The sequence below is a fragment of the Tachysurus fulvidraco genome, chromosome 15 (genome assembly GCF_022655615.1).
Source record: "Tachysurus fulvidraco isolate hzauxx_2018 chromosome 15, HZAU_PFXX_2.0, whole genome shotgun sequence".
NCBI lineage: Eukaryota > Metazoa > Chordata > Actinopteri > Siluriformes > Bagridae > Tachysurus > Tachysurus fulvidraco.
This window is the reverse complement of record NC_062532.1, coordinates 3,341,074-3,356,073: the sequence shown is the minus strand read 5'-3', so window position 1 is coordinate 3,356,073 and position 15,000 is coordinate 3,341,074. Positions and strand designations below refer to the sequence as shown.

Below are 15,000 nucleotides of genomic sequence, written 5' to 3'. Positions count from 1 at the left end.
TTTCCACAATTTCTCCTCATCATGAAGACCAAGTCATATGCTCTGTCTTCTGCGAACGTTGCCCTTCTGCTCTTTCCTTCTCTTCTTCTGCTATTTTCAGCACCAGACCTTGTCTGTGGTGACTGCTGGCTCATCGAGGGGGATAAGGGCTACGTATGGCTGGCCATCTGCAGTCAGAACCAGCCGCCGTATGAGACGATCCCTCAGCACATCAACAACACGGTGCACGATTTACGTCTAAATGAGAACAAGCTCAAGGCCATCTTCTTCTCGTCACTGAGCCGCTTCACGAACCTGACAGACCTCAACCTGACCAAGAACGAGATCTCATACATCGAGGACGGTGCCTTCGCTGGCCAGGCGAACCTTCAGGTGCTGCAGCTGGGCTACAACAAACTGACCAATCTGACCGAGGGCATGTTGCGAGGACTGGGACGTATACAATGCCTCTTCTTGCAGCACAATCTCATTGAGGTCATTGCCACAAATGCCTTCTGGGAATGCCCCAGCCTCAGCAGTCTGGACTTGTCCTCTAACAAGCTGGCTCGATTGGACTCGTCCACGTTCAGAGTGTTAGGAAGGCTGATGGTGTGTGAGCTGGCAGGGAACCCGTTTCACTGTGGCTGTGATCTATACAGCTTCCTTGTTTGGTTGGAGGCCTTCAACAATGTCACACACACCTACGATCGATTACAGTGTGAGACTCCACGGGAGCTTTTCGGCTATCCTTTGCTAAGTCCCGTCGGAGGACCTGGTCGAAGTGCTCTCAACATCCTTGCCTCCATGTGCAGAGATGGAGTGTTTATCCCAGGGATGACTTCATTGCCACCGGATTTGGATTCCTCGGGCATGGGGCCTGATATGTTTGATCGTTTTCAGCCCACGACCTTGTCTTCCTCTGAGAACACATTCAGTCCCAGTATCACACTTCAACACGTGTCTCTTTCTTCAGCGTCCCTGCTCGTGCAGATACCGCGGCCCTACAGCAAGATGTACATCTTAGTACAGTACAATCAGAGCTTTGTTTCTGATGTGATGAACCTGAAAAACAAGAAGGAGCTCATTACACTAAACAAGCTCCTACCAAACACCAACTACACTTTTTGTGTGGCCTCCATACGCAACTCACAGCGTTTTAACCACACCTGTCTTCACTTTTCCACTCGGACTCCTACTACAGATGACTTACTACCCACCCCATCCACTACCACACATTACATTATGACCATTGTGGGCTGCCTGTTTGGGATGCTGATTGTTCTTGGCCTGGTTTATTACTGTTTAAGGAGGCGTCGAAGGCAAGAAGAGAAAGAAAAATCAATTTGTGTAAAAAAGACCATCCTAGAAATGCGATATGGACCCGAGGTTGCAGCTTCGGCTGCCAGTGATCCGTCAGCAGTGCAGAAGCTACATGACCAGACCCACCACCAACATCACCATGGAAAGCTCTCCATGTCCTCCTCTGGCTCAGGCATGCTCGGTCATGGCCCTGGTAATACCAGTTCCTCGCGTCTCTCCACCATTCCTCAAGTAGAGAAGCTGGCCACGGCCTTCTCTGAGGCAATGGCAACCAAGAGCAACTACATGGATGTTAGGACCTCAGGAGCAGGAGACGAGAGAGGGCGAGATGGAGTAAGGCATGCTGTTAGAGCAGAAGACCTAATGGAGGAAGAGGGTAGTGACCTGTTAGATGACTCGGATGGTGAAGATTGTCGTGGGTCAGCATCTGAGATCTCTACTATTGCAATGGAAGTTGATAAGGTTAACCAGATCATTAATAACTGCATTGATGCTCTTAAACTCGACTCTGTAGCAGCTGCAGTGTCCTCTGCCACCACACTGAGTGGTAATCCCACATCACCACCACCTAGTAGCACTTCCTCCATAACCAGAGGGCTAATACCACTTCCCCCCGGTATCAGCGAAGCCTGTCAGGTCCTGCAATCCCCAAAAATTCCTCCTCCACCTCCTCTGCCTCTTACAACTTCCCTTTCTGAAAGGCCAGGGATTACAGGAGGCGGCTTTGTCTCGCCGCCATATCGTCCACCGCCACCAGCAACGGCAGTGAGACCTATTCAGCGACAGATGAGTGCAGATGCAGCTGTGATTGTCAGCTCTTCTAAGAAGCATTGTGGTCCTGTTAGTGGAAAAGCTCGGGTGTACAGCCTGGATGTGCCAGAACCACGTAGTCCTGATCCCTGTCAGTATCCTGAGAAGGGAAGCCCGATCCGCTGTGGGAAACCTCTGGATAAACTACCCTTGGTTGGTGGTGGTGTAGGTTGTAAAATGGATGGAGTCAATGTGGATGGTGTGAGACTTCAGCAGCACTTGGAGGTACATCCAGACTTCCACTGTGCAGAGCATCGTCATTCGGTCCCTGCCCTTTATTACGAGGGCTCCCATGATTCCCCTGCACAAAGAGCATCTTTCCTCAAGCCCCTGTCACGTGCCAAGAGAGACGCTGGTTCTTATTCTCAGCTATCGCCCCACCAACAAAATTACTCCGGGTACTCGTCCAGTCCGGAGTACTCCACAGAAAGCACACTGCGAATCTGGGAGCGCTTCCGTCCATACAGAAAGGGTCCACACGAGGAGTCCTGTTACATTACAGCCGGAAATGCACTGCGCAAGAAGGTCCAGTTTGCCAAGGGGGAGGACCTACATGACATCCTGGACTACTGGAAGGGTGTGTCAGCACAGCAAAAGCTATGAAGCACTTCTGGATCTAAAGGCTTTACAGTGCCTGAATCATTTCAAGATCCTCTGCGGAGATGTAGCCAGAAGGATGGCTAGTGTGTACAAAGCAAGGTTGAGTATGTCGGGGTCTGAGGACAAGTTGTACAGGATGAGTCATCAGAGAGCCAGAGGGAGGGAGAGAGAGAATCACAATACAGCCCACGTCTATGGTTGCATTCATTTAGGTCTAATTTTAAACCTGTAAGCTGAAGCCAATGATAACGTTATTCCATAGGGCATCATTTGTTGTAAAATAATTGTTTTTATCACACGTTTGTCTGTGAATCCGTTGTTTATACTGATCACAAGCCCTCAAAAGTCCTCCTTCAGCCACAGAAACCCTGTGCATGTGTCCTGTCTCCCACATAATTCACTGGCATTGCATTCGTTTCTGAATGTGTGTGTGTGTGTGTGTGTGTGTGTGTGTGTGTGTGTGTGTGTGTGTGTGTGTGTTCAGAGGCTGCGCTGATTTTATATAAAGCTGCCAAAACCAGACTTTTTCATCTTTGTTCCAGAGCTGCCACATTTACATTTCAATAGAGTCAAAAAAGATAGATAAGAAAGGAAGAGGACAAAATATGAAAAATAATCCAGTAGAAACACTCGAGATGTTCAGCAGTGTCAGGATCTTTAGCTACATGAACACAATGACATTTAAATTAAAGTAAAGTCAGGCAGCTCAGGTCCGGACCACTGCAACGCCGTCGTACAGGACTACAGGTCTGAGACCAAAACAGAACCACATACAAATACAAAACTCCCCAATATTCTATAAAGTGCAAGCTTAACTGCCCAAATACGCCGATTGCCCCTCTGTTCCCAGCCATTATTTAATTAACATCTAGTTTGATTAGGTTAATTGATTAATAATTAACCAATGTTATTTTGTGTAGTGGGAGTTATGACTATTAATCTGACTAATAACCTAAAGGTGATTCTACCATAAGCCAAAACATTAGGTGAGTGACACAGAAAGATTGCTGAAGGTGTATCAGCAGCGTGATGTACGTCATCATCCTCAGAGATGATGATTTTGATATATAATAATTTTGTGATGTCCTCAAACCACCTAGATGATGAGAACCGTAACAACAATGAAATATATGATACATGTAATAAACTAGCAGAGTTTCTAATAAAGAAGTCCTTAGATGTAGGATGAAATCAGTAAGAGCCGTAAGTTGTTTATGTTCTCCGTAGAAATCTCTGATTATTAACAGATCCATCAGTGAGATGCCTTCACAAACTTCTTCCCATCGCCTTTATCCAGCACTTCTTTCATGTACAGTGTTCATTAGTTTGGTTTGGTGTTGCACCATGAGCATGAGATCTTACCCTGAATTCACATCAGACAACAGGAGCGTAATCAAAAAGCCAGGAAGGAGGAAGAGCGAAAGCTGCACAGCTGTATTTACAACACAGCTCATTGGACATGAAGATTAGATTAACTGTGACCAGACACAGTAAAAATAACCAAGTCACCTCAGAGCTTCAGAATAAGGGTGTGATACGAGTGGAAAAGAATTCTAGGCGTTATATAAAATGTGTGTGTTGTCGTACACACGTCCGGTGTGAGTCGTCCTTCACACTAGTGTAAATACAGCACATTTATTTAAATCAGCTAATTATATCTCACTCTCTCTTTCTGGAGTTCAGCAGTCGCTGGTGTGTGATTTAGGATTCAGAGCTGGAAGTAAAAGTTGGCTCTTACACACGAGGCGTTGTCATTAGTGTCCTGTAAAGGTTGACACCTGAAGGAGGAGCGAGCATCGTGGTCGTGACGAGAGCCGTGTGTGTGTGTGTGTGTGTGTGTGTGTGTGTGTGTGTGTGTGTGTGTGTGTGTGTGTGTGTGTGAGAGTAAAGACACACACAACCGTCAGCAAAAGCAGAGGAGTAAAAACCATCCGCCGTCCATCAGCCTTGTGATCGGTGGGAATGAAGACGAACTGTAACCGGAGGCTTACTGTGACAAACTTCCTGCTCATTTTTATTCCTGCTTTATTTCTATTTCTATGCTGAGAAACAAACTACAGTCAGTCCACATTCACACACGACTGTAAAGTCACATCACTCCATTTCTTTTGTCTCTTTTCCCTTTTCTTATGTCCTTACTGTAAAAGTCTGTTCTCTATATTTCTGAAGTTAATTCATATTTGATTATTTTAAAGTGATAATTATTCAGAATGATGTATATTGCTTGTTTTGGTTGTGAGATGTTCAGTCAGTGCTCTCCTGCTCAAGGCCCTTTAACATTACCTCATTAAAACACAAGAGGCACAAAAAGCCCAGTCCGTTCACCTTAAATGGTGTTTTATTGCAGATTTCCTCCTGAACTCATCTGACTAATCCTCATAGTACTGAATAATGGGGGGGGGGGGGGGGGGGGGGGGGGGGGGGGGGGGCGCTAGTGGTTATGGTGTCGGATTACCAATCAGAAGGTTGTGAGCTCAAATCCCATGCCCACCAAGCTGCCATCCTCATTTGCTCAGTTGGATTAGGGTCACATGTGTTACTCTTATACAGCGTGGTGTTTGTTCTCACCTCTGGGATTTCTCTCAGAATTATACGTCAGGTTTCGACTTGAGAGAAGCCCGAGTTCACCTGGGAATGTTCGTAGTGCTTAATTACTCCATCTGGTCAAAGGTCAACAGTTTTCTGCTCTGTATCACTGAGATGATAATTACACGCTCGAGGCTCGACTCGTTTTCCCCGAACAGCACGACCTTCCTCACCGCTCAGGGTCAGAGCAGAGAGAATGCGTTTGTCACCGTTAGAATAAAAGCAGAATAATCACACGCATGTTTAGGGGTAACAACGTTTACCTCCAACTGGGACGTGTGGTGTTTAGCAGTCAAATTAACCACATTTTATCACATGACCACTTTTAATCAACCTCACACAGGTCCACTGTGTGTGTGTGTGTTTGTGTGTGTGTGTGTGTATGTGTGTGTGTGTGTGTGTATGTATATGTGTGTATGTACGTGTGTGTGTATGTGTGTGTACGTGTGTGTGTGTATGTACGTGTGTGTGTGTGTACGTGTCTGTGTACATGTGTGTGTGTGTACATGTGTGTATGTGTGTGTACGTGTGTGTGTGTGTACGTGTGTATGTATGTGTGTGTGTGTGTACGTGTGTGTGTTTGATGAGAAAAACACAGCAAAAAGTAAAACCATGACACAAACAAACTCCCTAACACTTTATTTTCCTACACAATTTTAAACACATTTTAGAATCTCGAAGCTGAACCCAGTGACATCACCATAATAAAGTCAGATACAGATTATAATCCAGTCTGTCAGCAGGAGCTGTGAGATATAAATGTGCTCGCAGACTGAAAAGATTTATTTATTTGTTTGTTTGTTTGTTTGTTTGTTTGTCATCAGATTATGTTAGTAAAAGTTAATGTGTTAAATCAGATTATTTTTGCATTTTAATAGAAACGAGCACAAGAACAGTGACAGGGCGTGTTATAGAAGACAGAAGGGTGGGGGGAGACTGAGACATTAAGACCCTGAGAGACCGAGACACTCAGAGACTGAAAGACAGAGACTGAGACAGTGTAAGTCAGAGACATTAAGAGACTGAGACATTGAGAGACTGAGACAGTGAGAGTCAGAGACTGAGACAGTGAGAGACTGATACTGAGAGACTGAGACAGTGAGAGACTGAGACAGTGAGATGGAGACAGTGAGAGACGGAGACATTGAGAGACTGAGACATTGAGAGACTGAGACAGTGAGAGACTGATACTGAGAGACTGAGACACTGAGAGACTGAGACATTAAGAGACTGAGACAGTGAGATGGAGACATTGAGAGACTGAGACATTGAGAGACTGAGACAGTGAGAGACTGAGACATTAAGAGACTGAGACAGTGAGACGGAGACATTGAGAGACTGAGACATTGAGAGACTGAGACAGTGAGAGACTGATACTGAGAGACTGAGACAGTGAGAGACTGAGACAGTGAGAGACTGAGACAGTGAGACGGAGACAGTGAGAGACGGAGACATTGAGAGACTGATACTGAGAGACGAGGTTGAGGTATTGACAGATTTTAGTTGTTGTCAGTTTTAACAGCTAAATGTTGCTCAGATGAGCCTGATAGGTTTCTTCATTAGAACTCATGTCCAGGCTCCGGATCAGAACCAGAGTGACGTCATGACTGTAAGACTCCAGGCTTCTAATTCAGCTGCTTATCTGTGTCAGTGTGTAGAAGCAGCTCAGTGTGTTAGAGGAAGCAGTGAGAAACAAACACAGTCCCCATTTAATACAGATAGAGTTCATTAGAGTTCACTTTAAAACCCCACAAGTTCCTGCACTAAGTGGCCGAGCTGTTGACGAACATCAGTATTGTTTCGTCTGATACAGATAATTAGACCCTGTGTCTCAGGATGGAATGTTAACGATCTGATTGGTCACGAAACCGAAAGACTTCAGAGCTTTAAAGTCTCCGTTCTCTTTGTTTACTATCAAAAGCTGAGGATTGTCCTGAAGCCAAGATAATTGGGATTCTCTCTCTCTCTCTCTCTCTCTCTCTCTCTCTCTCTCTCTCTCTCTCTCTCTCTGTCTCTCTCACTCTCTCTCTCTCTCTCTGTCTCTCACTCTCTCTCTCTCACTCTCTCTCTCTCTCTCTCTCTCTCTCTCTCTCTCTCTCTCTCTCTCTCACTGTCTCTCACTCTCTCTCTCTCACTCTCTCTCTCTCTCTCTCTCTCTCTCTCTCTCTCTCTCTCTCACTCCTGGCTGAGGGCTGTATTTCCTTGTGATGTTTACAGGAAGCTTCTCAGGTTCTGGTCAGATGAGGGTGTGTTAGAGGATGTGGTGGGAAAGTAAAGTGGGACAGAACACAGGACGGATAAATGGAGTTTTTTCGAGCCAGAGGGAAGAAGGAATGGACCAATCAGCACACGGCTCCGGCTCTCAGTACTCTAGAGCTCTGATAACCTAATTGAGGCGTAAATCTTTTTTATCAGGCTTTGATAGAGAATGGGGAGGGGGTGGAGGGGGTGGGGGGTGTTAGAAAGACTGAGAAGAGAGAACGCTGGAAACGCTTCAGCTTCAGGAGAGAAGATAAAGCATATAAAGAGATGATAAATAACACAATAGGAACTGAAGACATGAGAAGGTGTGAACAACAAACATGCAGAGACTTGATCAGTGTTTAACTGGAGGAATGGGAAAAACTCCAGGGAGAGAGAGAGAGTGAGAGAGACAGAGTGAGAGAGACAGAGTGAGAGAGAGAGAGAGAGAGAAAGAGTGAGAGAGAGAGAGGGAGAGACAGATACAGAGAGACAGAGAGAGAGAGGGAGAGACAGATAGAGAGAGACAGAGAGAGAGAGACAGGGAGAGAGAGAGAGACAGGGAGAGAGAGAGCGAGAGAGAGACAGAGTGAGAGATAGACAGAGAGAGACAGAGAGATAGACAGAGTGAGAGAGAGAGAGAGACAGAGTGAGAGAGACAGAGTGAGAGACAGAGAGAGAGAGACAGAGTGAGAGACAGACAGAGAGAGAGCGAGAGAGAGAGACTCGGTCTATTTCTGATGAATTCTTAGCACTGAACTCCACAGACTCAGAGTTTTCCTCCACAACACAAATTAAATCCTCTTCCAGTCCCCGTAGCTTGACTAACCTCCATCTTCTCACCGCACCATCACTAATCCCTCTCTCTTCACTCTCCATTAGCCGCTTCTCAATTTACTTTATCAGTGAGTCGATTGAAGCTGCTGTGATCTCACGCTCTGTGCTATTGTACAGCATGACATTCATCGCCTTTGAGCTGTGAGAGACACAGAGCCGAATCTATCTCAGCTCTCAGAGCCTGAAGAGCCTGAAGAGCCTCCGCTTCTCCTCACTCTCAGAGCCTGAAGAGCCTGAAGAGCCTCCGCTTCTCCTCACTCTCAGAGCCTGAAGAGCCTGAAGAGCCTCCGCTTCTCCTCACTCTCAGAGCCTGAAGAGCCTGAAGAGCCTCCGCTTCTCCTCACCAGAGGGTCCAGAGGTTCAGCCCAGGTTTCAGGTGTCTGAGAACTTCTGCAGTTTCAGCCTGGATCCTCAGTTAGAGCTAACAACATTAAGGACATTAAAATGCATTTAAATCCCAATTTGTGGGGCAGATCAGAAACCTTTTGAGTGCAAAAGTTTGTGCACCCTTAAATACAAAGTGAGGTGTGAGATTATCGTCCCAGATAACGTTCATTTAAAAGTTTTAACATTTATAAGCCGACCTTCTGAATGTCTTTACTGTTATCACCACACATCTCTTTGGGCTTCACCTTTATGAGCTTAGTCACGTCCTTCATTCCACTTTTAACATTTTGAAGCTCAGAATTTATTTGGAAAAATAATAGAAAAAAAACAGAATTCCTATTTATTGCTGGTTGCAATGCAAACCTTCAACTCTTGGTCACTTTGGTTAACAATATGATTGAGTGGCATAAAAAGGTAAAGAAATAAAGGAGCTTACTCCATGTAACCTGAAACTGAAGCCTCAGTCTCACAACACACACACACACACACACACACACACACACACTTCTGCTGATTTACTCAGTTACATAAACATGCGTGTGAAAAAACCTCAGAAATAATACATCAAGTCAGCAGCGATGTCTGAGCGTGCTGATAGAAACAGAGGAAAGTGTTTCTGAGAGAAGTTACAGAAAGTTTCTGCACGTCACCTCTTTCCCTGCAGTAGAAGCGTATTCCTGAGGAAGTGCGCTGGTGCGGAGGATTAACGCCTCACACTGGCACTCACACGGAGAGCGAGCCTCCATCAGTGGGTGGGTGCGGAGGCGGTGTTTCAGGAGGCTGCATTTAAATCTTATTTATATAATGATTTCTAGTTTTTGTCTGGAAAATGTTTTCCATGAAGTTGCATGTGATGGAGCTCTGACAGTGTCTGGGGTTTTTGGGGGAATTAATCTTCACCCAACCAGGTGTGAGTATCAGACCTCGAGAGCATCAGGATGAAGTCTGTAAATATCGAGTTCTTGTGTTGGTTCCTTATCTTCTCTTCAGTCTCTTGAGCAGGAGAGCAAATGTTTAGCTTAACCTCTGGCTCAGGAATCAAAATAACTTTCTACAAATTCTCCGTGTATTTCCTGATTTTATTTGACCTCAAAAAGTTTAGTTCTAATTTCAAAATACGGGATTAGTGTGAAACAGACAATGAGCTAGAGCTGTGAATTTTGTATTTGTAAAAAAATCTCTAATGGATGTTTTTATACTGAGCTCGAATTATAGGTGTCAGTTTTGTTGTTTTGTTCTGAGTCAGGGGTGGGGTCAGCGTCAGGGGCGGGGTCAGCGTCAGGGGTGGGGTCAGTGTCAGGGGCGGGGTTATAGACTGGGGCGGGGTCATAGACTGGGGCAGGGTTATTGTCAGTGACAGAGTCAGTATCAGGGGTGGGTTCATAGACAGGGGCAGGGTTATTGACCGGGGTTATAGATGGGGCGGGGTTAGTGTCAGGGGCGGGGTCATAATCAGGGAACGGGTCATAGTCAGGGTCATAGATAGGGGCAGGGTTAGTTACAGGGGAGGGGTCATAATCAGGGGTGGAGTCATAGTCAGGGGAGGGGTCATAGTCAGGGGAGGGGTCATAGTCAGGGGCAGTCATAGTCGGGGTGGGGTCATAGTCAGGGGTGGAGTCATAGTCAGGGGAGGGGTCAAAGTCAGGGGAGGGGTCATAGTCAGGGGCAGTAATAGTCGGGGTGGGGTCAGAGTCAGGGGCAGTAATAGTCGGGGTGGGGTCAGAGTCAGGGGCAGTAATAGTCGGGGTGGGGTCAGAGGGTTGTGGGCGGCTTCACTGAGCTGAACTATGACTTTTCCTCAGGTTTGAGGTTAGAGAGAACAAAACACAGTGATATTTGCATGACTTGCTGTATTTTCAGAGAAGAGTTAAATTCTTGTGTATACTGAATGGGTGTTAAACTCAAAACCTTTAGGAACTAAATTATTCGTTAAGATTAAGTTTGAAGGTGTAGATTTGTTTTCATATCTCTGTACACGTGCTGATGAACCCATTCCAGCTTGATCCTCCTCTCATCATAACAGAGCTGTGAGAGAAAATCCATAAAGGTGTTGGTGTGGAAAAGCTTTGGGAATCACAGGAGCACAAAACTGCAGTCATCTGGAAAACTTCTCGGATTCTCCTGGAAAATATTCCCAAAGGATCAAAAACTTCTTTGTCTTCTGTTTAGTGATAAAGCAACATCTTCTTTAGTCCACTGTAATCACTGTAATCCCAACACACACACACACACACACACACACACACACACACACACACACACACGTACACACACACGAGTGTTAAAGCTCCCAGGGAGCTGTGGACACGAGCCTTCACCTCCTAAACACCAATAAGCAGATTTAAGGAACATCATTAGGGCTTGAGGAGCATGATGAACATCATTAGGGCTTGAGGAGCATGATGAACATCATTAGAGCTTGAGGAGCATGATGAACATCATTAGAGCTTGAGGAGCATGATGAACATCATTAGGGCTTGAGGAGCATGATGAACATCATTAGGGCTTGAGGAGCATGATGAACATCATTAGGGCTTGAGGAGCATGATGAACATCATTAGGGCTTGAGGAGCATGATGACCCTCACGTTCTCCATCACGTGTCCTGTTATACTTCAGTAATGTTCAGTTCAGATTAATAATTTATTTATTAAAGCCCACTGAGTGAAATAAATCATATCTCACTTCCTGTATCTGAGGGGAAGTGTTTGTTCTTCACGTGCAGCTCTCCGTCCCACTCACCATTTACACACCAGGAGAAAAAAGCTGTCTTTTTTCTATAAATGTGCCAAGATTCTTAATAATGACTTTCTTTTACTTTTTTCTACCTTTAATGATGTGCTGTGATTCATCCTGAAAGTGTGAACCAAAGCTTTTCCATGGCAACACGTGGAGTTGTACCAACTGTACCAACTGTACCAACTGTACCAACTGTACCAACTGTACCAACTGTACCAACTGTACCAAGACATTCATATTTAATCTACAGCGAGGTTTCTGCAGAAAACCAGGCCGAACCCACAGAGACTCCTGACACTTCTAATGAGTCTCTTTAACCCTGAATCCTTTCATATCAATTCTGGACATTTCTTTTTCTTTTTCTTTTTCTTTTTCTTTTTCTTTTTCTTTTTCTTTTCTTTTTCTTTCTTTAATTAATGAGATTTTTAGAAAGAACTCTATGGGTTTAAAGAGTGAACCAAATTCTCTGAAACTGCGTTACTTTCACACAGAAAATCTTCTACTGTTACTGACATGTAACTCTTTCCCTCCTGCTTCTGTACAAAAGATCCATTTCTATATTTGCAATAAATTTATAATTAAAGCGAACAATGTGACCAGGTTGGAGATCAGAATTCTTGTCTGAATTTTCTGGCTGTGTGCAGGGTGTGTGTGTGTGTGTGTGTGTGTGTGTGTGTGTGTGTGTGTGTGTGTGTGTGTGTGTGCAGGGTGTGTGTGTTGTGTGTGTGTGTGTGTGTGTGTGTGTGTGTGTGTGTGTGTGTGTGTGTGTGTGTGTGTGCAGGGTGTGTGTGTGTGTGTGTGTGTGTGTGTGTGTGTGTGTGTGTGTGTGTGTGTGTGTGTGTGTGTGTGTGTGTGTGTGTGTTGTGTGTGTGTTGTTGTGTGTGTTTTGTGTGTGTGTTTTTTTGTGTGTGTTTTTTTGTGTGTGTTTGTGTGTTTTTGTTTTTTGTGTGTGTGTGTGTGTGTGTGTGTGTGCAGGGTGTGTTGTGTGTGTGTGTGTTTTGTGCAAGGGTTTTGTGTTGTTGTGTGCAGGGTGTGTGTGTGCAGGGTGTGTGTGTGCAGGGTGTGTGTGTGCAGGGTGTGTGTGTGCAGGGTGTGTGTGTGTGTGTGTGTGTGTGTGTGTGTGTGTGTGTGTGTGTGTGTGTGTGTGTGTGTGTGTGTGCAGGGTGTGTGTGTGTGTGTGTGTGTGTGTGTGCAGGGTGTGTGTGTGTGTGTGTGTGTGTGTGTGTGTGTGTGTGTGTGTGCAGGGTGTGTGTGTGTGTGTGCAGGGTGTGTGTGTGCAGGGTGTGTGTGTGCAGGGTGTGTGTGTGTGTGTGTGACAGGGAAACAGTTTTAATCTAAGACATTGTGTGAAAGCAGGAAACAGTTTCCCTGTTTAAACAAAAAGGACGTTCTGTTAAAACCTCAGGATTTAAAACAGAAATAAAAGCATTAACGGCTCCATACAGAACTCTGCACTGTAGGTCTGGGGTTATGAACGGCGACATACAGAACTCTGCACTGTAGGTCTGGGGTTATGAACAGTGACATACAGAACTCTGCACTGTAGGTCTGGGGTTATGAACAGTGACATACAGAACTCTGCACTGTAGGTCTGGGGTTATGAACAGCGACATACAGAACTCTGCACTGTAGGTCTGGGGTTATGAACAGTGACATACAGAACTCTGCACTGTAGGTCTGGGGTTATGAACAGTGACATACAGAACTCTGCACTGTAGGTCTTTGGTCATGAACAGCGACATACAGAACTCTGCACTGTAGGTCTGGGGTTATGAACAGTGACATACAGAACTCTGCACTGTAGGTCTGGGGTTATGAACAGCGACATACAGAACTCTGCACTGTAGGTCTGGGGTTATGAACAGTGGGCCTGGCCCACCCAATCAGAGGCTTGGCCCACCCTGTCCCCACAAAATTGGTGCGATATTCAATTCAACTCGAGATACTTTATTTTCTAATTTCTGCCCAACCCCCTTTCCCCCCTCCTAGACAGACAGACAGACAGACAGACTCATTCATTCACATTCACACAACCTTCGAGGTAAATGGACGTGCTTATAAAGCAATAAACGACAGTCACAGTAACTTTATTAGAACAGTTAGTGAACTTGATTAACACACTTATATAGCCTAATAACATACAACATGTACAGGTTTGTTCTAGTTGATATAAATAGTTATTTTAAAAGAACTTCTCCCTTTTTAACAAAACATTACAAGAATAAACCCGATTCTTAGTTCGTGCTTCACTCAAGTAACAAGTTTGTTTTAGTTGATGTAAATTATTTTAAAAGAATTTCCCTATTTATCAAATCTAAAGTTACTTAATTGATACAAGATCTGTGAAGGGGTCAAAAAAATATTACAAATGCAAAAAGAGAGAATGTAAAAATAAACGTTAACCCTTTTTATTTATAAAGTTACAAAATAGTTACAAAATATGCACAAAAAAATATTAAAAATGAAGAAAACACAAACACAACACTAACAAACAACCCTAACAATTGTCTTAAATATATGGTATTAAAACTATACACATGAGAGATTAAAGCATTAAAGAACCCCCCCCCCATCCCCCACCCAAGTGGATGTTATCACATGACTGCATTTTGGTTCGTATCAACTGGTGCGGAACAGAACGATCGGTGTGGTGTGGAAAGGAACCACTGTAACAGGTCTACCACTACTACCATTACTAGTTGTTCTATTCCTTACCTATAGGGGGCAACCTTGATGTTGAATGTTTATATGGGGATAGACTAATAAAGGAAAAGAAAATGGCTTCCACCCGAGTCTGGGTTTATCAGGGTTTGTGTTGGCTTCAGTGAAAGGCCTCTTAATGGGAAACAGTTGTTTTTATTGCCATTGTGAGTATATTTACTGCAATGTTCTGACTTTATATGAATGGCTGTTATATCTCTGGCACTGTTTGTAGTGTACTCTTAATGAATGCAAACTTGTAATTGAGTTAATTTTGTATTTATAGAAGGGTCTCTTGTGTCACCCCCATTGCATACTTAGAAGTACAACATGGACAATGGATTAAAACGGTGACTGGAGAATGCAGCTAGCTTATTTGAGGAGGTGGTGATGGATACGTCGTAAAGCACTCAGAAGACAACACAATACGGATAAGCTCATCAAACCCCTTTGCTTTCGTCTTCAGTGTTGTGAGCCTCTTTAAAACTGGACATCTACCCTACTGTAGATGAGACTGCTTTGGTTTTACAGGTGGAATTTCTAATATATGTTGTTCAATGACTGATGTGAAAAGATGTGAAGGCGCCCTTGGATTACCTTCTCAAACTGTTTGAACACCAGAGGTTTTATTTTTGCCAGGCGAGTTAAGGGAAAAAGCTGGACGTCGCCACTGCACTAATTTGGCTAAACAATTTAAGATCAACATCCATTTTAAAGCCCAAATTAGATGCCAAAGGTCCCTGGACAACAGGGAGGACTTACAGGAGCCACTTGGGACAAACATCACCTTGTTATCATTAAT

General features: G+C 44.5%; 1 protein-coding gene and 1 long non-coding RNA gene across 2 annotated transcripts in view; both read left to right on the top strand.

Annotated features, from left to right (window-relative positions):
• Nucleotides 1–4,574, top strand: part of LOC113662415 (protein phosphatase 1 regulatory subunit 29) — a 36,619-nt gene extending 32,045 nt beyond the window's left edge. The window contains exon 3 of the mRNA XM_027177208.2: nucleotides 1–4,574. This exon is cut by the window's left edge and continues 186 nt beyond it. Coding sequence (XP_027033009.1) covers nucleotides 22–2,712 — 2,691 coding nt within the window. The 5' untranslated portion in view covers nucleotides 1–21 and the 3' untranslated portion in view covers nucleotides 2,713–4,574.
• Nucleotides 4,575–14,269: 9,695 nt separating this feature from the next.
• Nucleotides 14,270–15,000, top strand: part of LOC113662493 — a 1,794-nt gene continuing 1,063 nt past the window's right edge. Inside the window, exons 1-2 of the long non-coding RNA XR_003445268.2 lie at nucleotides 14,270–14,365; nucleotides 14,485–14,729. This is a non-coding gene — a long non-coding RNA (uncharacterized LOC113662493). The remainder of the gene's footprint in view (nucleotides 14,366–14,484; nucleotides 14,730–15,000) is intronic.